The sequence below is a fragment of the Lactuca serriola genome, chromosome 4 (assembly GCF_051521515.1).
Source record: "Lactuca serriola cultivar US96UC23 chromosome 4, Lser_US96UC23_V15, whole genome shotgun sequence".
Classification (NCBI taxonomy): Eukaryota; Viridiplantae; Streptophyta; class Magnoliopsida; order Asterales; family Asteraceae; genus Lactuca; species Lactuca serriola.
Window position 1 is genome coordinate 23,619,622 of NC_136411.1, and position 16,344 is coordinate 23,635,965.

Genomic DNA, 16,344 nt, shown 5'->3' on the forward strand with positions numbered 1-16,344 from the left:
GATTAGCGTTTTACAGTTTACCATTGACAAACATGATAATCTTTAATTTCGAACTTTATAAGTGTTTGTAAAAAGATATATAATTAAAAATGAACCAAGTCGGAAGTAAATCATATCTACTGTCTTAGGGCGTATTCGGCAAAAACTAGCTGGTAGCGGGTAGCTTATACTTTGTAGCATTTTGTTAAACGCTACATGAAGTAGCATTTAGATTTGGAGCGTTTAGATTAAACTAAACGCTAGAAGCTTGTAGTGCCAAACGAAACTTTCTGTTTTAAATGGAGCGTTTTGTCAAACGCTAGAAGCTCTCAAACGTTCCAAAAAGCTCCGTGCTGAACACGCCCTTAAAATATAACTGTTGTTTTTATAATCTTGGTGAAAAACAATTCTTTCTTTTTCTGTAATCTTGGTCTTTATTCAAGTTTTTTTGTAGCTTTTCAGTTTTCATAATTTCATCCATGTTCCAAATAAAATAGCTATTTTTGGTTTCTCAATTTTGCAACTAAAAATAAGTTATTTTATTTTCGAAAATGGACAAAAACATTATAAAAACCTTAAATAATAACAAAATTTGCAAGGAAAATCATTTTAGTACCAAAGTTATACTATTTCTATCCCTAAGATAAAGTCCCTAAGTATTTATCGAGTAACCTGTGATACCATTGAGAATTTTTTCATAAACAAAAATATACCAGAGTTAATCTTTGTTAGCTATGGTCGTCAAACCTATGATAGAAATTAAAGTGACAGTATGTACCTCTATAAATAGTAACACAACCAGCTAGGGCTGTTAATCGGGTCAACCCGATCGGGTTTCGGGTTAAACGGGTCGAGTTAGTCGGGTTTTTTATAAAAATAATTGCACCCGGAACCCGACCCTATTAAGATACGGGTTATCCGGGTTCGGGTTATTCGGGTTTCGGGTTTATAGTGTCGGGTTAATCGGGTTACAATATAAGACAAAAATATTGTGTCATATCTATAATAATGTTTATTTTCAGAAGGTTAAATTAAGATGTGTTAAATCCAAATGACTTTGAGTGCATATGGTTTATTTTTCTTGTTTATACTATACAAGTAAAAAGCATTATTCATTGAGTGCATATGGTTTATTTTTCTTGTTTATACTATACAAGTAAAAAGCATTATTCATTGGATTTGTGACTGTATTTTTTATTTTAGGCCACGATAAACTATCATTGCATATTATTTTACTATGCTACATATTAATTTCCATTTGTACAAATCAATATTTTGTTCTACAATTGTGTTGCATCTTATTTTCCTCTTTTTTAGACCACGTAATGTACAAAAATAGAAGATGTAAGGTGGAATAAAATACATAAATATTGTAATATATTTTTATTCGGGTTAATCGGGTTAACCCGAAACCCGACTTTTATAAAAAAAAAAAAATCAACCCTAAACCCAACCCTAACTATAGTTCGGGTTTGTCGGGTTAACCCGAATACCCGATTAAGAATTTTGATCCTATAAAACCCGACCCTAAATGCCTTAATAGGGTTAGGGTCGGGTCGGGTTAATCGGGTTCAGGTTTTTTTGACACCCCTACAACCAGCTATTATAATATAAAGGTGCAGAAATTCAAACTAACCATTTTCAGATTATATCGTGAAACAATGTGAATAAATTGATATTCAACACAAAATAACAATATGAGATTTAAACAAGAGATTTCCAACTACTTCAGTCATATTTATTAGGATTAAACACAACAAAAAAACATTTTTTTTGTTTATTATAACATCCAACTTTCATTATACCTACCACAACATTTTCAAAGTATCATCTTCAACATTGTAAAACAAGTTTCAACCACTTCAGTAAATATTTTGATAAAAAAAAAAAAGGAAACTAATGTTTGTATTTCAAAATAAAAAACACTTTCCTTCACGTATTTCTAAACCTGACACTCTCACTTATGAATTTTCATCAAGCATTTGCTTTTGGATTCTAAATTAAAACCCCAAAATTATTAAAGAATTGCAAATAGTGAGTCAACTAAGCTTAGCTCCATCTTCTTCGGTCCTCTTCTTCATCCACAGGAGCATACCACGAAGGCCGCCTCTTGGAATTACTCAATCTATAATTCAAATAAATCTCTTCATTACAAAGTGGCCGCATGGCAACAAGTGCAAGACTTTTCATAATCGGCCCTTCCACTTCACCATTATTGTCAGAGACCCCCCCAGACTTAAACCAAAAACTCCCAAACCTTTTCATCTTCACTCCCACTCCCTCTTTACCCCCAAACACTACATTCGGTATATAAACTCTCATACCCTTTTCACTCAAAGGAAAATCATAAGGACAAACCATCACATTAGGCTCCACACCCTTTGCTGGATGGTTTGCAAAATGACCTAAAGCTAATGGATTCCTTCTCTCTAACACCTCATCACCATTAAACCCTAACTTTGACCCTTCTAAAGGTTTACTCAACATCTTCCACACCCGGTCTGACCCTGACCCTGACACTGATTCTGAACTAGGGTTTGGCTGATAAACCCTAGATTGACCCCATGGTTCTCGGGTTTCACCACCTTGACCCCATGGTTGACCATTGATGATTGTCCCATCGTATCTAGTGATGAGATAAGGGTTTTGTGCATTGATTCTTGGGTATCCAGGGATATAACGGTAAAAAGCCGGAGAGTAGATCACACCTGGGTAGAGTGCTATTACAGAGCCAACATCTGCTTCACCATCTATGAATAAACCTCTTCCAGCTTGTTCATGAGGGATTTGAGATGGTTTTAGCTCAAGGGTGTATCCTGTAACATCTTTTAACTTTTGGGATACCTCTGTGAATGTCAACTGTTTTGTCTCGGGTACATCTGTGCTGAAAATTTCATCGTTAATAAGATTCGACTAAAGAAAGGAATTATATATTATGTGGTTTTAAAGTTAAAGACTTGAATAATAAAAACTAACCAAGAAGATTGATGTTTGTTGGAGTATTTCTACCAATGGCAAGACTAAGGCCACTAGGGCGAGGGGTAGTAGGGTTTTGTTGGGATGATGATTTAAGTGATGGATCATGAGAGTTGAAGTCAGGAAGGAGGATCTCGTCCATTGATGTACAGAAGTTTGTGATTTGAGAATGGATGTTTTCTTGGACTTGTCTTTCTTGATCTGCTAGCTCAGCTTTACTTGCCATGTTGATTATCTCCTCTATATCTGCATCTTCAGCATCTTTCCCCACACGATTGTAGCTGTAATGGTAAGTCAGTAATCATGTATCATATATAAGTAAAGCCATGGTTGAAGGTTAGTGTTAGTGTACCTGGTACAGAGGAAGAGGCGATTTATGTCTGCTTCAAATTGAAGGCGTCTTGGATCTTTTGCAAATGTTGGACTTTTCGCCAGTGTTGCCACAAACTAGAAATAGAAGAGAGCATAAACTGAAGTCTGTAAGGCATGTAGCATATGCTATTCTGATTCTTATTAGTTATTACTTCCTTCAAATGTAATATTCCTAGTCAAACAACTATGTTTGCACCATATTGATATGAGTTCATTTACCTTTTCTCTACAGGTTCAGAATTCATACAATAGTTTGAGGTCCAAAGTAACCATCATCATCGAGGTTTAGGTATTTTCTCAGTATCGATGGCGTAGTTAATATAGCACATTTTCAATATTTTGCAAACAAACTACTCGGATCGCAATCCAACCAGAACCCCAATTTACCAAAATCGCAAAGCGGAAGGTGTAGCAAATGTAAGCGGAATTTCATGAATACAGTATAGTGTAAGCTTACAAGTACCACATAGCAACAGTTTTTAAGGAAGAAATCCGAAAATATAGCGTCAAATTGACGATTCTAACTGAGAAAACCTAAATGCCCAGAACTGACGGGTACAGCAACGTGGTTGAGGGATTGATAATCGAATGTGAAATTGTTCGTCAGCGTATGCATAATGAAATCTAGATATTGAGTACCTGTTGAAATTTCTGAAAGAGAGACGCCATGAAGTAGGAGAGTAGAGGTGGTGGTCCTCAAGTCGAAACTCTTGGTCTCTCTCAGTTTCGGCTTCCAAATTGACGTAGTTGCCTATGAGAAGACAAAAGGAAAGGAAATATGAGGGGTCCAAAATTACAATTAGAAAATTGTGGATGATCAAAATGTAATGGATTCCTAAATCTCATGACATAAAAAATGGAGAAAAATTACAAATTTAGCTAATTCTTTCGATGGTTTTGCAATTTTCAGCCAAAAATTAATAAAAGGTCTATTTTAACGATCAAATCACCCCTCCCACATGAGATTTAATCAGGTCGGCTGCCATTTCAACCCACTAGTCTGTATATATAAGGTCGGACCGAGTGAACCCCGGGAAAACCGCGGAAATCGAGACACAACGCACCGTGGGTGCGGGAAAGGAGTAGCGGGAAGAGGATGAGGGAGAGAATCCCGCTCTCTCTCTCTCTCTCTTTTCTAACCATTGGCTGTGCGATTTTTTTTTTCTTTTTTTATACCAAACGGCTATATAGCCGTTATATATATATATATATATATATATATATATATATATATATATATATATATATATATATATATATATATATATATATATATATATATAAACCTATAAATACTCAAACATTCTATCATTTTTTTAACCCATAACCTATATTTCTCTCTAAAAAATATTATTCAAAATATCATCATCTTCATCATCCGATTCGACGGCTGTAGAGGAGACTAAGTTTATCGGTGCCGTCATGGCGAAAACGGTTGCATACTATCAAAACCGACTAGGCGAAACATCACGTGCACGGCCTAACCTAAGAAAGCCTCCGTTACGTAGAAATCACGAAACCGGACACGGTCGCCTTATATAAGATTATTTTGCAGATGACGTCATCTACGCTGTAAAGTTTCGATGTCGGTTCCAGATGAGGAAGGAACTATTCTTACGTATTGTTGGCGATTTGGAAGGCCGCTTTTCATATTTCCAATGGAAAATGGATGCAAGGGGAAAAAATGTTTCTCTCCCATTCAAAAATGCACGACTTCAATTCGTCAGCTAGCATACGGCATGGGCGCAGACAAATGGGACGAGTATTTTAGGATGTCAGAGCGTACCGTGCAGGAGTGTGTGTACAAGTTCTGCAAAGCGATCTTTTTGGTTTATGGCAACAATATTTGCGCAAACCAACTATCAACGATATCCATCAATTGTATACGGTGCATGAAGGCAAACATGGATTCCCCGGAATGCTAGGTAGTATTGATTGCATGCATTGGAGTTGGTCATTATGCCCCAACGCATGACGTGGTCAGTACATGAGAGGCGACCACAAATAGCCGACGATCATTCTAGAGGCTATCGCATCACATGATCTTTGGATATGGCATGCATTCTTTGGTTCAGCTGGTGCAAACAATGACATCAATGTGCTAGACCAGTCGTCGGTATTCATTAATATCTACCTTGGAAAGTCACACGATGTACCTTTTCAAGCAAATGGAGTAGCATATAAACGTGGATATTATCTTACTGACGATATATATCCTCCCTTGTCTGTTTTTGTGAAATCGTTTACATGTCCTAACGACCCGAAAAGGAAAAAGTTTAAAGAGGCGCAAGAGTCGGCTAGGAAGGATGTGGAGCGAGCATTTAGTGTACTTAAGAGATGTTGGCAAGTACTAACGGTCGGGGCAAGGTCATATGAGGTGAAAAGGTTACAACACGTAATGTATGCATGTATCATATTACATAATATGATTATTGAAGACGAAGGAAGAGCGATATGCCGATACAACGAAAATGAAGTTTTGCCAAATATCGAAGGAGTAGCCATTGGTACACAAGAGTATAGGGTTAATAGAAGAGAAGTACACAATCGCGACATTCATCAGGCCTTTCGTGCTGATTTGGTGGAGCACATTTATAGAGCTCATATTCAGCCACCTTACGAATTATCTCACGATGATTTGTTTGACGAATTAGACGAGGATTCTGATATGTTCGTCGAGAGTGAAGATTCCGACGACGAGAGTGACGCTGGGGAGAATGATGCAGGCGATCAAGGTGATGACGAAGACGATGATTCCGAGTGACGTATTTTGGTTTAAATAAAATTAGGATATTAATTATGTTTTCTATGTTGTAGGTTGTTTGATTTTTTTTTGCGGGGTTCTTTTTTTATTTTTCTACTTATTTAAATATTAGGGTTAATGTAATTTTTATTTTAATTAATGAAATGCTTTTTATTTTTAATTAAATTTTATGTTTGATATTAATTTAAAATTTATAAAAAATATATATTTTATTTAATATAAAAAAAAGTGAGGGAAGGGCTTTCCAACCATTTCTTGTTTTTAGGTGAGGAAAAGGAAAATGAGAGAAATAGGGGTATGGCCCACCAAAAATGAGAAAAGCTTCCCTCCCACACCATTCGGTCTAAAAAGCTAAATTATCATATGGTATAGAGTCGTATGTGATTTCCTTTAAGATTTCTTTTGATTTTACCTATGATTTTGTGTTTTAAAAAAATTAGATAAAATTATGTGATTAGTATATGTAGTTTATCAAAATAGGTACAATCATAACAACTATGAAAATACCTAGTGGGTTGGTTTATGTGGTTTAAAAAATGGATCCATCTAATTAGACTATTTAATAGTCTTAAAGGACCCCTCATCATTATCTTACTTTTTTTCCTCAAATAAACAACTCATTACACTAATAATTATCTTTTAATAACTATCATTACATAATATTTTTATGTTTTTTATTTGTAATTATTAAGTACTTAATAAATAATGATGAATTTTTTACCAATCATAATACCTTTTTGTGTAAAAGTATTTTAATAATTTTTTTTAAACTTGCAAAATAAAACAGGTTAAATATAATTTTTTTTTAATATTTTTTTTAATCTTGCAAAATAAAATAGGTAAAATATAATTTTTTTTATATATTTTTTAGGTTATTAAACTTGCAAAATAAAATAGGCTAAAAATAATTTTTTATATATATTTTTTAGGTTATTTGTATGTAATTTATTAAAATCGTTTTATTTAAAAATATTATAACAAAAGATTACAAATATGACATACTAGTAATAAAACAAAATTTTGAAAGCAGTACATATCAAAAGAGTTCAATTACATTCATACTTAATCCTTGATATGTATCCAAGGTATTTCAGAACTACGAGGCATATGCTAATTGTATAATTCGAAACGCGACCAATACATAGTTTGCCATAAAGATGCAGACGAGCTTTTATGAGCATTCCAAGATGTTGTGGTAGGAGGCATTGAGTAATTTCCTTTTAAAGACACCAAAATATAATGTCTGCCTACAAGTTCCACTGTAATGTTTCGGTGAGATTGAAACTCTTCAAGACCTCTCCAAAGAGGGAAGCAAGTTGTAGATTGTTCATGGCTTAGAAAATGAACAATCACACCAAACTTGTTGGCAATCAAGTAACCAGTCAAAGGCATAAATATCCAATGTCGCAAATATGTAGGTGATTCGAACCAACACAAAGACTCGTATACCTCATTGAACCCATCAGTAAAAGCTTGTTGGTATGCATAAAATTGACTTTGTAACTCTTCAAGCAATTGTTGGCGAATGTATAACTGTGACATCCCCAAAATCTCAGCCAGAAAAGACCGATTTTCATTTATGCTTTTAAATATTTTCAGAGTAAATCCTTTTGATTTGAAAGAGTTGCGGAATTTGTTCCCAAAACAAAACATGATAAAATAATATTTATCAAAGCATTTCATCAAGAGATGCATTTCATTATATAATCAAAACTCGGGATGTCATGTTCCGATACAGACCATAAAGCATAAACGATAAACATTACAAGTCATTCAACAAATATATACATATACAGACTTGTAAACAAAACAACAAGATGATCCATCCATCTTACGCCCTTGTGCCACTTCCTGTAATACAAATAAAACTGAGTGGGTCAGGCTTGGGAGCCTGGTGAGCACATAGGGTTTTCAACCCACAATAAATAAGTTATATTTAATTTCACCAACTAATCACTATCCCGATTACCCATTCCCGTTATCCTCACTTTACGTCCCTAAAACAACTATCTCAAGGGACCTAATCTAGGATTTTCATCGGGACGGACATCACTGCGAAGGGGTTTCCTCAACAATAGATATCCTAAAGGCAACCATGAGGGGGATAGAGTACACCGGTGAACACATCGTTCACAACACCTACAGGTTATGAACCTGCTAGCGTTCCGCTGGACTGTCTAGAAAGAGTCCGTGGTCGTTATCCATACTCCGCTGAATAACTAGATCAACAACAACAACATCGAGGCCTCTCATCTGTTTATTACACACCAACTATCTACCCATGTTCTACCCAACATATTAGTGGATAAAAATATATATTTTCATATGTAGTTTAAAGAAAACCTATATAGCATGCTTTAATCAACACATATATCACATAACAGATGAGGCACACACACACATAACACATATCTCATAAAGAAATAAGCAGATCTATAAGATAGAAGAGAGTGAATACTCATTCACACATAACACAACCCAATATATACACATAGCACGTATTTTTATATAAAATACTTCGTATTATTGTATTAGAAGAAATAACTACACACTCACCTGATCAGAAGACGATCCGATAGCACTACGGCTTATAGAAGTAGTAATCCACAGCAGATCTGGAAGATCTCCTCGAAAATCGAACTTCTCGCGGGCAGAGCTTCGACTCGGGAACCGCGCTTCTCGGGATCTTCGGGATCTCGGGACTTGCCTCGGGGCTAGAGTATGATACCGGGACTTCGGGGTAGCTTCGGCACGAAAAACGATGCAAAAGACTAGAGAGAAGAGAAGAAAATGAACAAGAATTATGGCTGCCTTCGGATCCCCTTTTATAGAGGCTGGAGCCTCGGAGTACGCGAGGCGTACTGCCCAAAACGTCATTGCTTACGTATCCGAAGTGCTCGAGTGCGAGTGTCGACATCCCTCGGAGTACGCGGGGCGTACCTCGGATCAGATCGGTGACTCCTTCGGATAATGCTTCCGAATTTTGATTTAAATTTAAATACAAAATGATTAATAAACTTCGGAAATTCATAACTTCTTCATACGAACTCCGTTTTTGACGTTCTTTATATCCACGGAAAGGTGAGACCATGCTCTACGACTTTCGTTTAGACTCCGTCGGCTAATTTTGACTTTATTTTTATTAATTATTTTTAATAGGCCGCGACAGAAACTTTCGTTATAAATTCATAACTTCTTCGTTTGACGTCCGTTCTCGCCTAACTTTTTATCGCTTTGATACCAACAACGAGATCTTCGATTCTCATTTAGATTGCTTCGGCTAACAACCGCTCGATCTCAATTCGAGTATTTCAGGCTGTATACCGCTAAGCCGGAACTTCGATAAATCATAACTTCCTCATACGAAGTCAGATTTGGGCGTTCTATATATATTCGGAAACCTCGTTTCGACTACTACAACATTAACCAAAGATATTAAGTTTATTTTACACTTAAATTTTGACGCTTATTTTTATTCTTAATTAATCAGACCACATAATTAAGCAATTAAGCACAAAACACATAATACTCAAATAATACATTCTTATTATTTCAAAACGGGTTACAAAGGTTAACCTAGACTATTATATTGCTAAATATGGCAAGCCCGGAAACACAGGCGTTACAATTCTCTCCACCTTAGAATGATTCCGTCCTCGGAATCACACATCAACAAACAAATGCGGATAGCGACTCAACATGTCACTCTCCGTCTCCCAGGTGAGATTCGGCCCATTCGTGTGTTTCCATCGGACAAGCACTAACCCAACCATCTTGCGTCGCAATTTCTTAGTCTTTCGGTCAACAATTGCCTCTGGTTCTTCAATCAACCTTTTGTTCTCATCAATTCTCAATTCATAAATTGGAATTATGTCGGGAACTTCTCCCGTGAACTTCCTCAAATAACACACATGAAAAGTGTTGTGAATTCCATTCAGTTCTTCGGGTAATTCGAGCTTGTAAGCTTGGTTCCCAATCCTCTGAAGAACTTTAAACGGTCCAATAAACCTTGGACTCAACTTTCCCCTTTTACCAAATCTTATAAGTCCCTTCCATGGCGAGACTTTAAGCAAAACCGAATCCCCAACCTCAAAAGTTATCGGTCCCCGCTTCTTGTCAGCATAGCTCTTTTGACGATCCTGAGCCGCTAACATTCTTTCCCTAATTATTTTCAACTTTTCAGCAGTTTGATGAACCAACTCCAGTCCCATAAACTGCTTTTCCCCAGCCTCAAGCCAACAAGACGGCGTACGACACTTCTGTCCATACAATGCTTGATAAGGTGCCATCTTTATGCTCGAGTGAAAACTATTATTATAGGAAAATTCTACCAACGGTAAATGTTCATCCCAATTACCTAGGAATTCCAAGGTACACGCTCTCAACATATCTTCAAGTGTTTGTATCGTTCTTTCACTCTGACCATCAGTCTGCGGATGGTAAGCTGTACTTAAACACAACTTGGTACCCAATTCCTCTTGTAGACTTTTCCAAAACCTCGATGTGAAACGGCTATCACGATCCGACACAATCGTCAATGGAACACCGTGAAGCCTCATAATTTCCTTCACGTAAGAATTTGCAAGCTTCTCCATAGACCATTTCTCCCTGGCCGCTATGAAATGCGCACTCTTAGTGAATCGATCAACGACCACCCAAATCATGTCGTGACCATTCTTTGTTCTGGGCAGTTTAGTGACAAAATCCATAGCAATGTCTTCCCACTTACCCATAGGCACAGGCAAAGGTTCTAAACTCCCGTACGGTTTCTGATGTTGTGTCTTGACTCTCGCACAAGTCACACACTCGGCCACATACTTTGCAACATCAAGCTTCATCGTCGGCCACCAGTAGTAGGGTTTCAGGTCCCTATACATTTTAGTGCTACCCGGATGAATCGAGTACATGGTCTTGTGAGCTTCTTCCATCAGAAGATCTCTGACTCCTCCTGTCTTAGGTATCCAAATCCGATCTTGGAACACCTTCAGTCCATGACTATCTACACCGAACACCAACGTTTTGCCCAAACGTTCCTCCTTTCTGTCATTCTACTCAGAAGCTTCGCTCTGAGCTTTCTTTATACTTTCCAAAATAGTTGAGACAACTTCAATTCTCAACGCTCTTGGCCTTTTCCTTTCGGGATTGACTTTCCGACTGAGAGCATCAACAACAACATTAGCTTTACCGGGGTGGTAAAGTATCTCGCAGTCATAGTCTTTAAGTAATTCTAGCCAGCGTCGTTGCCTCATATTCAATTCTTTCTGATTAAAGAGGTATTGGAGACTCTTATGATCAGTGAAAAGTTTGCACTTCGTACCATAGAGGTAATGCCTCCATATTTTCAGAGCGAAAACTACCGCTGCCAACTCCAAATCATGAGTCGGGTAGTTCTTTTCATGCTCTTTCAGCTGTCGAGACGCATATGCTATCACCTTTTCTCTTTGGGTCAAAACACAACCCAAACCAACACCAGACGCATCGCTATAGACAGCGAAGTCTTCAACTCCATCGGGTAGAGAAAGTATCGGTGCCTCGCATAGCTTCTTCTTTAGCTTCTCAAATGCTTCCTGATGCTTCTCACCCCAAGCATAAGTAGCTCCTTTGTGGGTCAAAGCTGACAATGGACTAGCGATCGAAGAAAAGCCTTGGATAAACCTTCGGTAATATCCGGCTAATCCTAAAAAGCTTCGAATCTCCATGGGACTTTTCGGTTGTTCCCACTTCGTCACAGCTTCGATCTTTGCTGGATCAACCATTATCCCTTCTTGGTTGACCACGTGACCCAAGAATTGAACTTCACGAATCCAAAAATCACATTTGGAGAACTTAGCATACAGCTTCTCCTTCTTCAGAACTTCCAACACTTCTCGCAAGTGTCTGCCATGCTCCTCCTGGCTTTTCGAGTAAATCAGAATGTCGTCTATGAACACTATCACGGATTTATCAAGGAACGGGTTACAAACCCTATTCATCAAATCCATGAACGCTGCTGGAGCATTGGTTAGTCCAAACGACATAACCAAGAACTCGTAGTGTCCATATCTTGTTCTGAATGCAGTCTTCTCGATATCTTGCTCTCTTACTTTCAGCTGATGATATCCTGACCTAAGATCGATCTTCGAGAAATAACTCGAACCTTGCAATTGATCGAACAGGTCATCAATCCTTGGCAACGGATATCTATTCTTTATTGTTGCCTTGTTCAGCTCTCTGTAATCGATGCACATTCTCATACTTCCATCTTTCTTCTTTACAAATAACACCGGAGCTCCCCAGGGCGATGAACTAGGTCTAATGAAACCGTTGTCCAATAACTCCTGAAGTTGCATCATTAGTTCCTTCATCTCCGTCGGTGCTAATCGATAAGGTGCTTTTGCAATTGGCGTCGTTCCTGGCAACAAGTCAATACGGAATTCCACTTGTCGATCAGGCGGTAATCCAGGAAGATCTTCGGGAAATACTTCCGGATAAACACACACAACTGGAATATTCTGCATCACCTTCTTTTCCTTCTTAGCATCAATCACGAATGCTAAATACGATGTACACCCCTTGGTCAAACATTTTATGGCTTTCATCAATGAAATGATTCCAGAATTCACTCTGCGTTTATCTCCATATACCATAAACGAATCTTTCCCAGACGGGTTTACTTTGACTATTTTCTTCTTGCATAAAATTTCGGCGTCGTTGGCGCTAAGCCAATCCATTCCCAATACGATGTCGAAACCATTAAGTTCGATAGGCAATAATTCCTCGTGGAACTTATTCCCATTCAGATCAATTAAGATGTTTTTCATGCGATAGCTAACAGGTACAAACTTGCCACTAGCAACTTCGACTAATAAAGCATTATCTAGTCTAACAATAGGCAAAGCTAGCTTTCTACCAAATTCATGCGATATAAAGGAGTAGTTGGCTCCAGAATCAAATAAAATTTGGGCAGGCAATTCGTTAACGAGAAAGGTACCTGAAGCGACATCAGCTTCATCTTTAGCAGCTTCCAGTGTCATCTGGAATGCTCTCGCCTTTGGCTTTGGCGGAATGTTGGGTCTAGCTGCCTCCTTCTTCTTCGGGCAGTCCCTCGACATATGACCCTCCTCACCACAACCATAGCAAACTTTCTTTGTGAGGGTACACTCATTGGCATAGTGCCCTGGCTTTCCACACTTGTAGCATGTGTTCGCCACCTCACATCTTCCATGATGCTTCTTCTTACATTTGTCGCACCATTTCGCTTCACCTCCACCTCCCCTCGAACCAGACTTCGAGAACTTGTTTTTCTTGTTGGACCCTGAAGTTCCATCGAACTTCCTCTTTTCTCCAACATCTATTCTTTCCGGACCCCTTTCCTTCTGCTGGGCCTCCACATTCTTAGCTGCACGAACAGCCGTTTTCAGAGTGGTTGCCATTTTGACTGTCGGACCAAAGTCAGCAGGCAGTCCGTTAGCAAACCTCTCAATCTTGGAGAGTTCCGTCGGCACTAGGTACGGAAACAACTTCATCTTCTCAGTAAATGCAGTAGCATAGTCATCTATGCTCATCTTCCCTTTCTTCAAGTTTTGGAACTCATTGTTCAGATCAATCAGATCTATCTCTGAACAATACTGCACCCTCAGCTGTTCCAAGAACTCCTCCCATGACATTTTCAGGGCTTCTCCTCGTGGCATAGTATCTGCCAACAACTTCCACCAACTCAAGACCCCAGTCTTCAGTTGTCTAACCGCAAAGACGGTTTTCTGTTTGTTTCTACAGTCGCAACTTTCAAATACCATCTCCATTTCGGAGATCCAATCCATTATCTCAACAGGCTTTGGGCTCCCAGAAAGACTTGGCGGTTTGGCGCCCAAGAAGTTCTTGTACATACGCTCATCCTTGTTGTTTCTCCTTTCTGGATTGTTCCTTCGTTCCTCTTGAGTCCCAACTTGACTCACCATGCGACTATTGTTCCCTTCCTCCGATTGCTCGGGAATCAATTCAGGTTCCTCAATAGGTATGACAGGTTCATCCCTATTATTATGGAACATTTGTCGCATCTCCTCCCTTTGTTCGGCTAGCATAGCCCGAATCATGGCTTGCACCGCAGCCATTGTTATTGGTTCTGGTGCTGCTGCTACAACAGGTATTTGCTCAATCACTGGCGGTTGATTCCTGTTTTCATCCGCGTTTCCAACGCCACTCCTTGTTCTCACCATTTTTGATCTACACACCGAATAAGGTGAAATTAGATCCTCATTCACGATAGATATTCAAATCATCCTTATCACTCCGAAACGTTTACATGCTAGTTCTAATAACGTAGACATACGCTTAGAATCCTACACACATAAGGTTTCCAGATCCGGTCGGCAACAGACCGTAGATCCAAACAAATAATATCATATATGGCAACATATAACATTTAGCACATAAAAGCATTTTAGGCAACTTTCCTAAAATAAACTAGTGCTCGTGTCTAAAATCCAACAGACACACATCTCAAAATTCCAATTAGCATTCTAAGTTTAAGTCTAGAAATCCTTCAAATTCCTAGTTCGCTTAAACTAATGCTCTGATACCAACTGTGACATCCCCAAAATCTCAGCCAGAAAAGACCGATTTTCATTTATGCTTTTAAATATTTTCAGAGTAAATCCTTTTGATTTGAAAGAGCTGCGGAATTTGTTCCCAAAACAAAACATGATAAAATAATATTTATCAAAGCATTTCATCAAGAGATGCATTTCATTATATAATCAAAACTCGGGATGTCATGTTCCGATACAGACCATAAAGCATAAACGATAAACATTACAAGTCATTCAACAAATATATACATATACAGACTTGTAAACAAAACAACAAGATGATCCATCCATCTTACGCCCTTGTGCCACTTCCTGTAATACAAATAAAACTGAGTGGGTCAGGCTTGGGAGCCTGGTGAGCACATAGGGTTTTCAACCCACAATAAATAAGTTATATTTAATTTCACCAACTAATCACTATCCCGATTACCCATTCCCGTTATCCTCACTTTACGTCCCTAAAACAACTATCTCAAGGGACCTAATCTAGGATTTTCATCGGGACGGACATCACTGCGAAGGGGTTTCCTCAACAATAGATATCCTAAAGGCAACCATGAGGGGGATAGAGTACACCGGTGAACACATCGTTCACAACACCTACAGGTTATGAACCTGCTAGCGTTCCGCTGGACTGTCTAGAAAGAGTCCGTGGTCGTTATCCATACTCCGCTGAATAACTAGATCAACAACAACAACATCGAGGCCTCTCATCTGTTTATTACACACCAACTATCTACCCATGTTCTACCCAACATATTAGTGGATAAAAATATATATTTTCATATGTAGTTTAAAGAAAACCTATATAGCATGCTTTAATCAACACATATATCACATAACAGATGAGGCACACACACACATAACACATATCTCATAAAGAAATAAGCAGATCTATAAGATAGAAGAGAGTGAATACTCATTCACACATAACACAACCCAATATATACACATAGCACGTATTTTTATATAAAATACTTCGTATTATTGTATTAGAAGAAATAACTACACACTCACCTGATCAGAAGACGATCCGATAGCACTACGGCTTATAGAAGTAGTAATCCACAGCAGATCTGGAAGATCTCCTCGAAAATCGAACTTCTCGCGGGCAGAGCTTCGACTCGGGAACCGCGCTTCTCGGGATCTTCGGGATCTCGGGACTTGCCTCGGGGCTAGAGTATGATACCGGGACTTCGGGGTAGCTTCGGCACGAAAAACGATGCAAAAGACTAGAGAGAAGAGAAGAAAATGAACAAGAACTATGGCTGCCTTCGGATCCCCTTTTATAGAGGCTGGAGCCTCGGAGTACGCGAGGCGTACTGCCCAAAACGTCATTGCTTACGTATCCGAAGTGCTCGAGTGCGAGTGTCGACATCCCTCGGAGTACGCGGGGCGTACCTCGGATCAGATCGGTGACTCCTTCGGATAATGCTTCCGAATTTTGATTTAAATTTAAATACAAAATGATTAATAAACTTCGGAAATTCATAACTTCTTCATACGAACTCCGTTTTTGACGTTCTTTATATCCACGGAAAGGTGAGACCATGCTCTACGACTTTCGTTTAGACTCCGTCGGCTAATTTTGACTTTATTTTTATTAATTATTTTTAATAGGCCGCGACAGAAACTTTCGTTATAAATTCATAACTTCTTCGTTTGACGTCCGTTCTCGCCTAACTT

At 38.4% G+C, this 16,344-nt stretch overlaps 1 protein-coding gene across 2 annotated transcripts; it reads right to left on the reverse strand.

The window, feature by feature from the left end:
- Positions 1-1,726: 1,726 nt before the first annotated feature.
- On the reverse strand, positions 1,727-4,124 carry LOC145101185 (C5orf35). Of its 2 annotated transcripts, none has more exons than XM_079038356.1 (4): positions 3,967-4,124; positions 3,308-3,402; positions 2,956-3,236; positions 1,727-2,858 (listed from the first exon to the last, which is right to left on the reverse strand). In XM_079038356.1, exons 1-4 carry the CDS (start codon positions 3,994-3,996, stop codon positions 2,029-2,031), a joined length of 1,236 nt encoding a protein of 411 aa, XP_078894482.1. In that variant the 5' UTR covers positions 3,997-4,124; the 3' UTR covers positions 1,727-2,028. The 2 variants fall into 2 exon arrangements, with proteins under 2 accessions (XP_078894482.1, XP_078894483.1); XM_079038357.1 differs by lacking the exon at positions 3,967-4,124 and adding an exon at positions 3,547-3,954.
- Between the last annotated feature and the right edge of the window lie 12,220 nt (positions 4,125-16,344).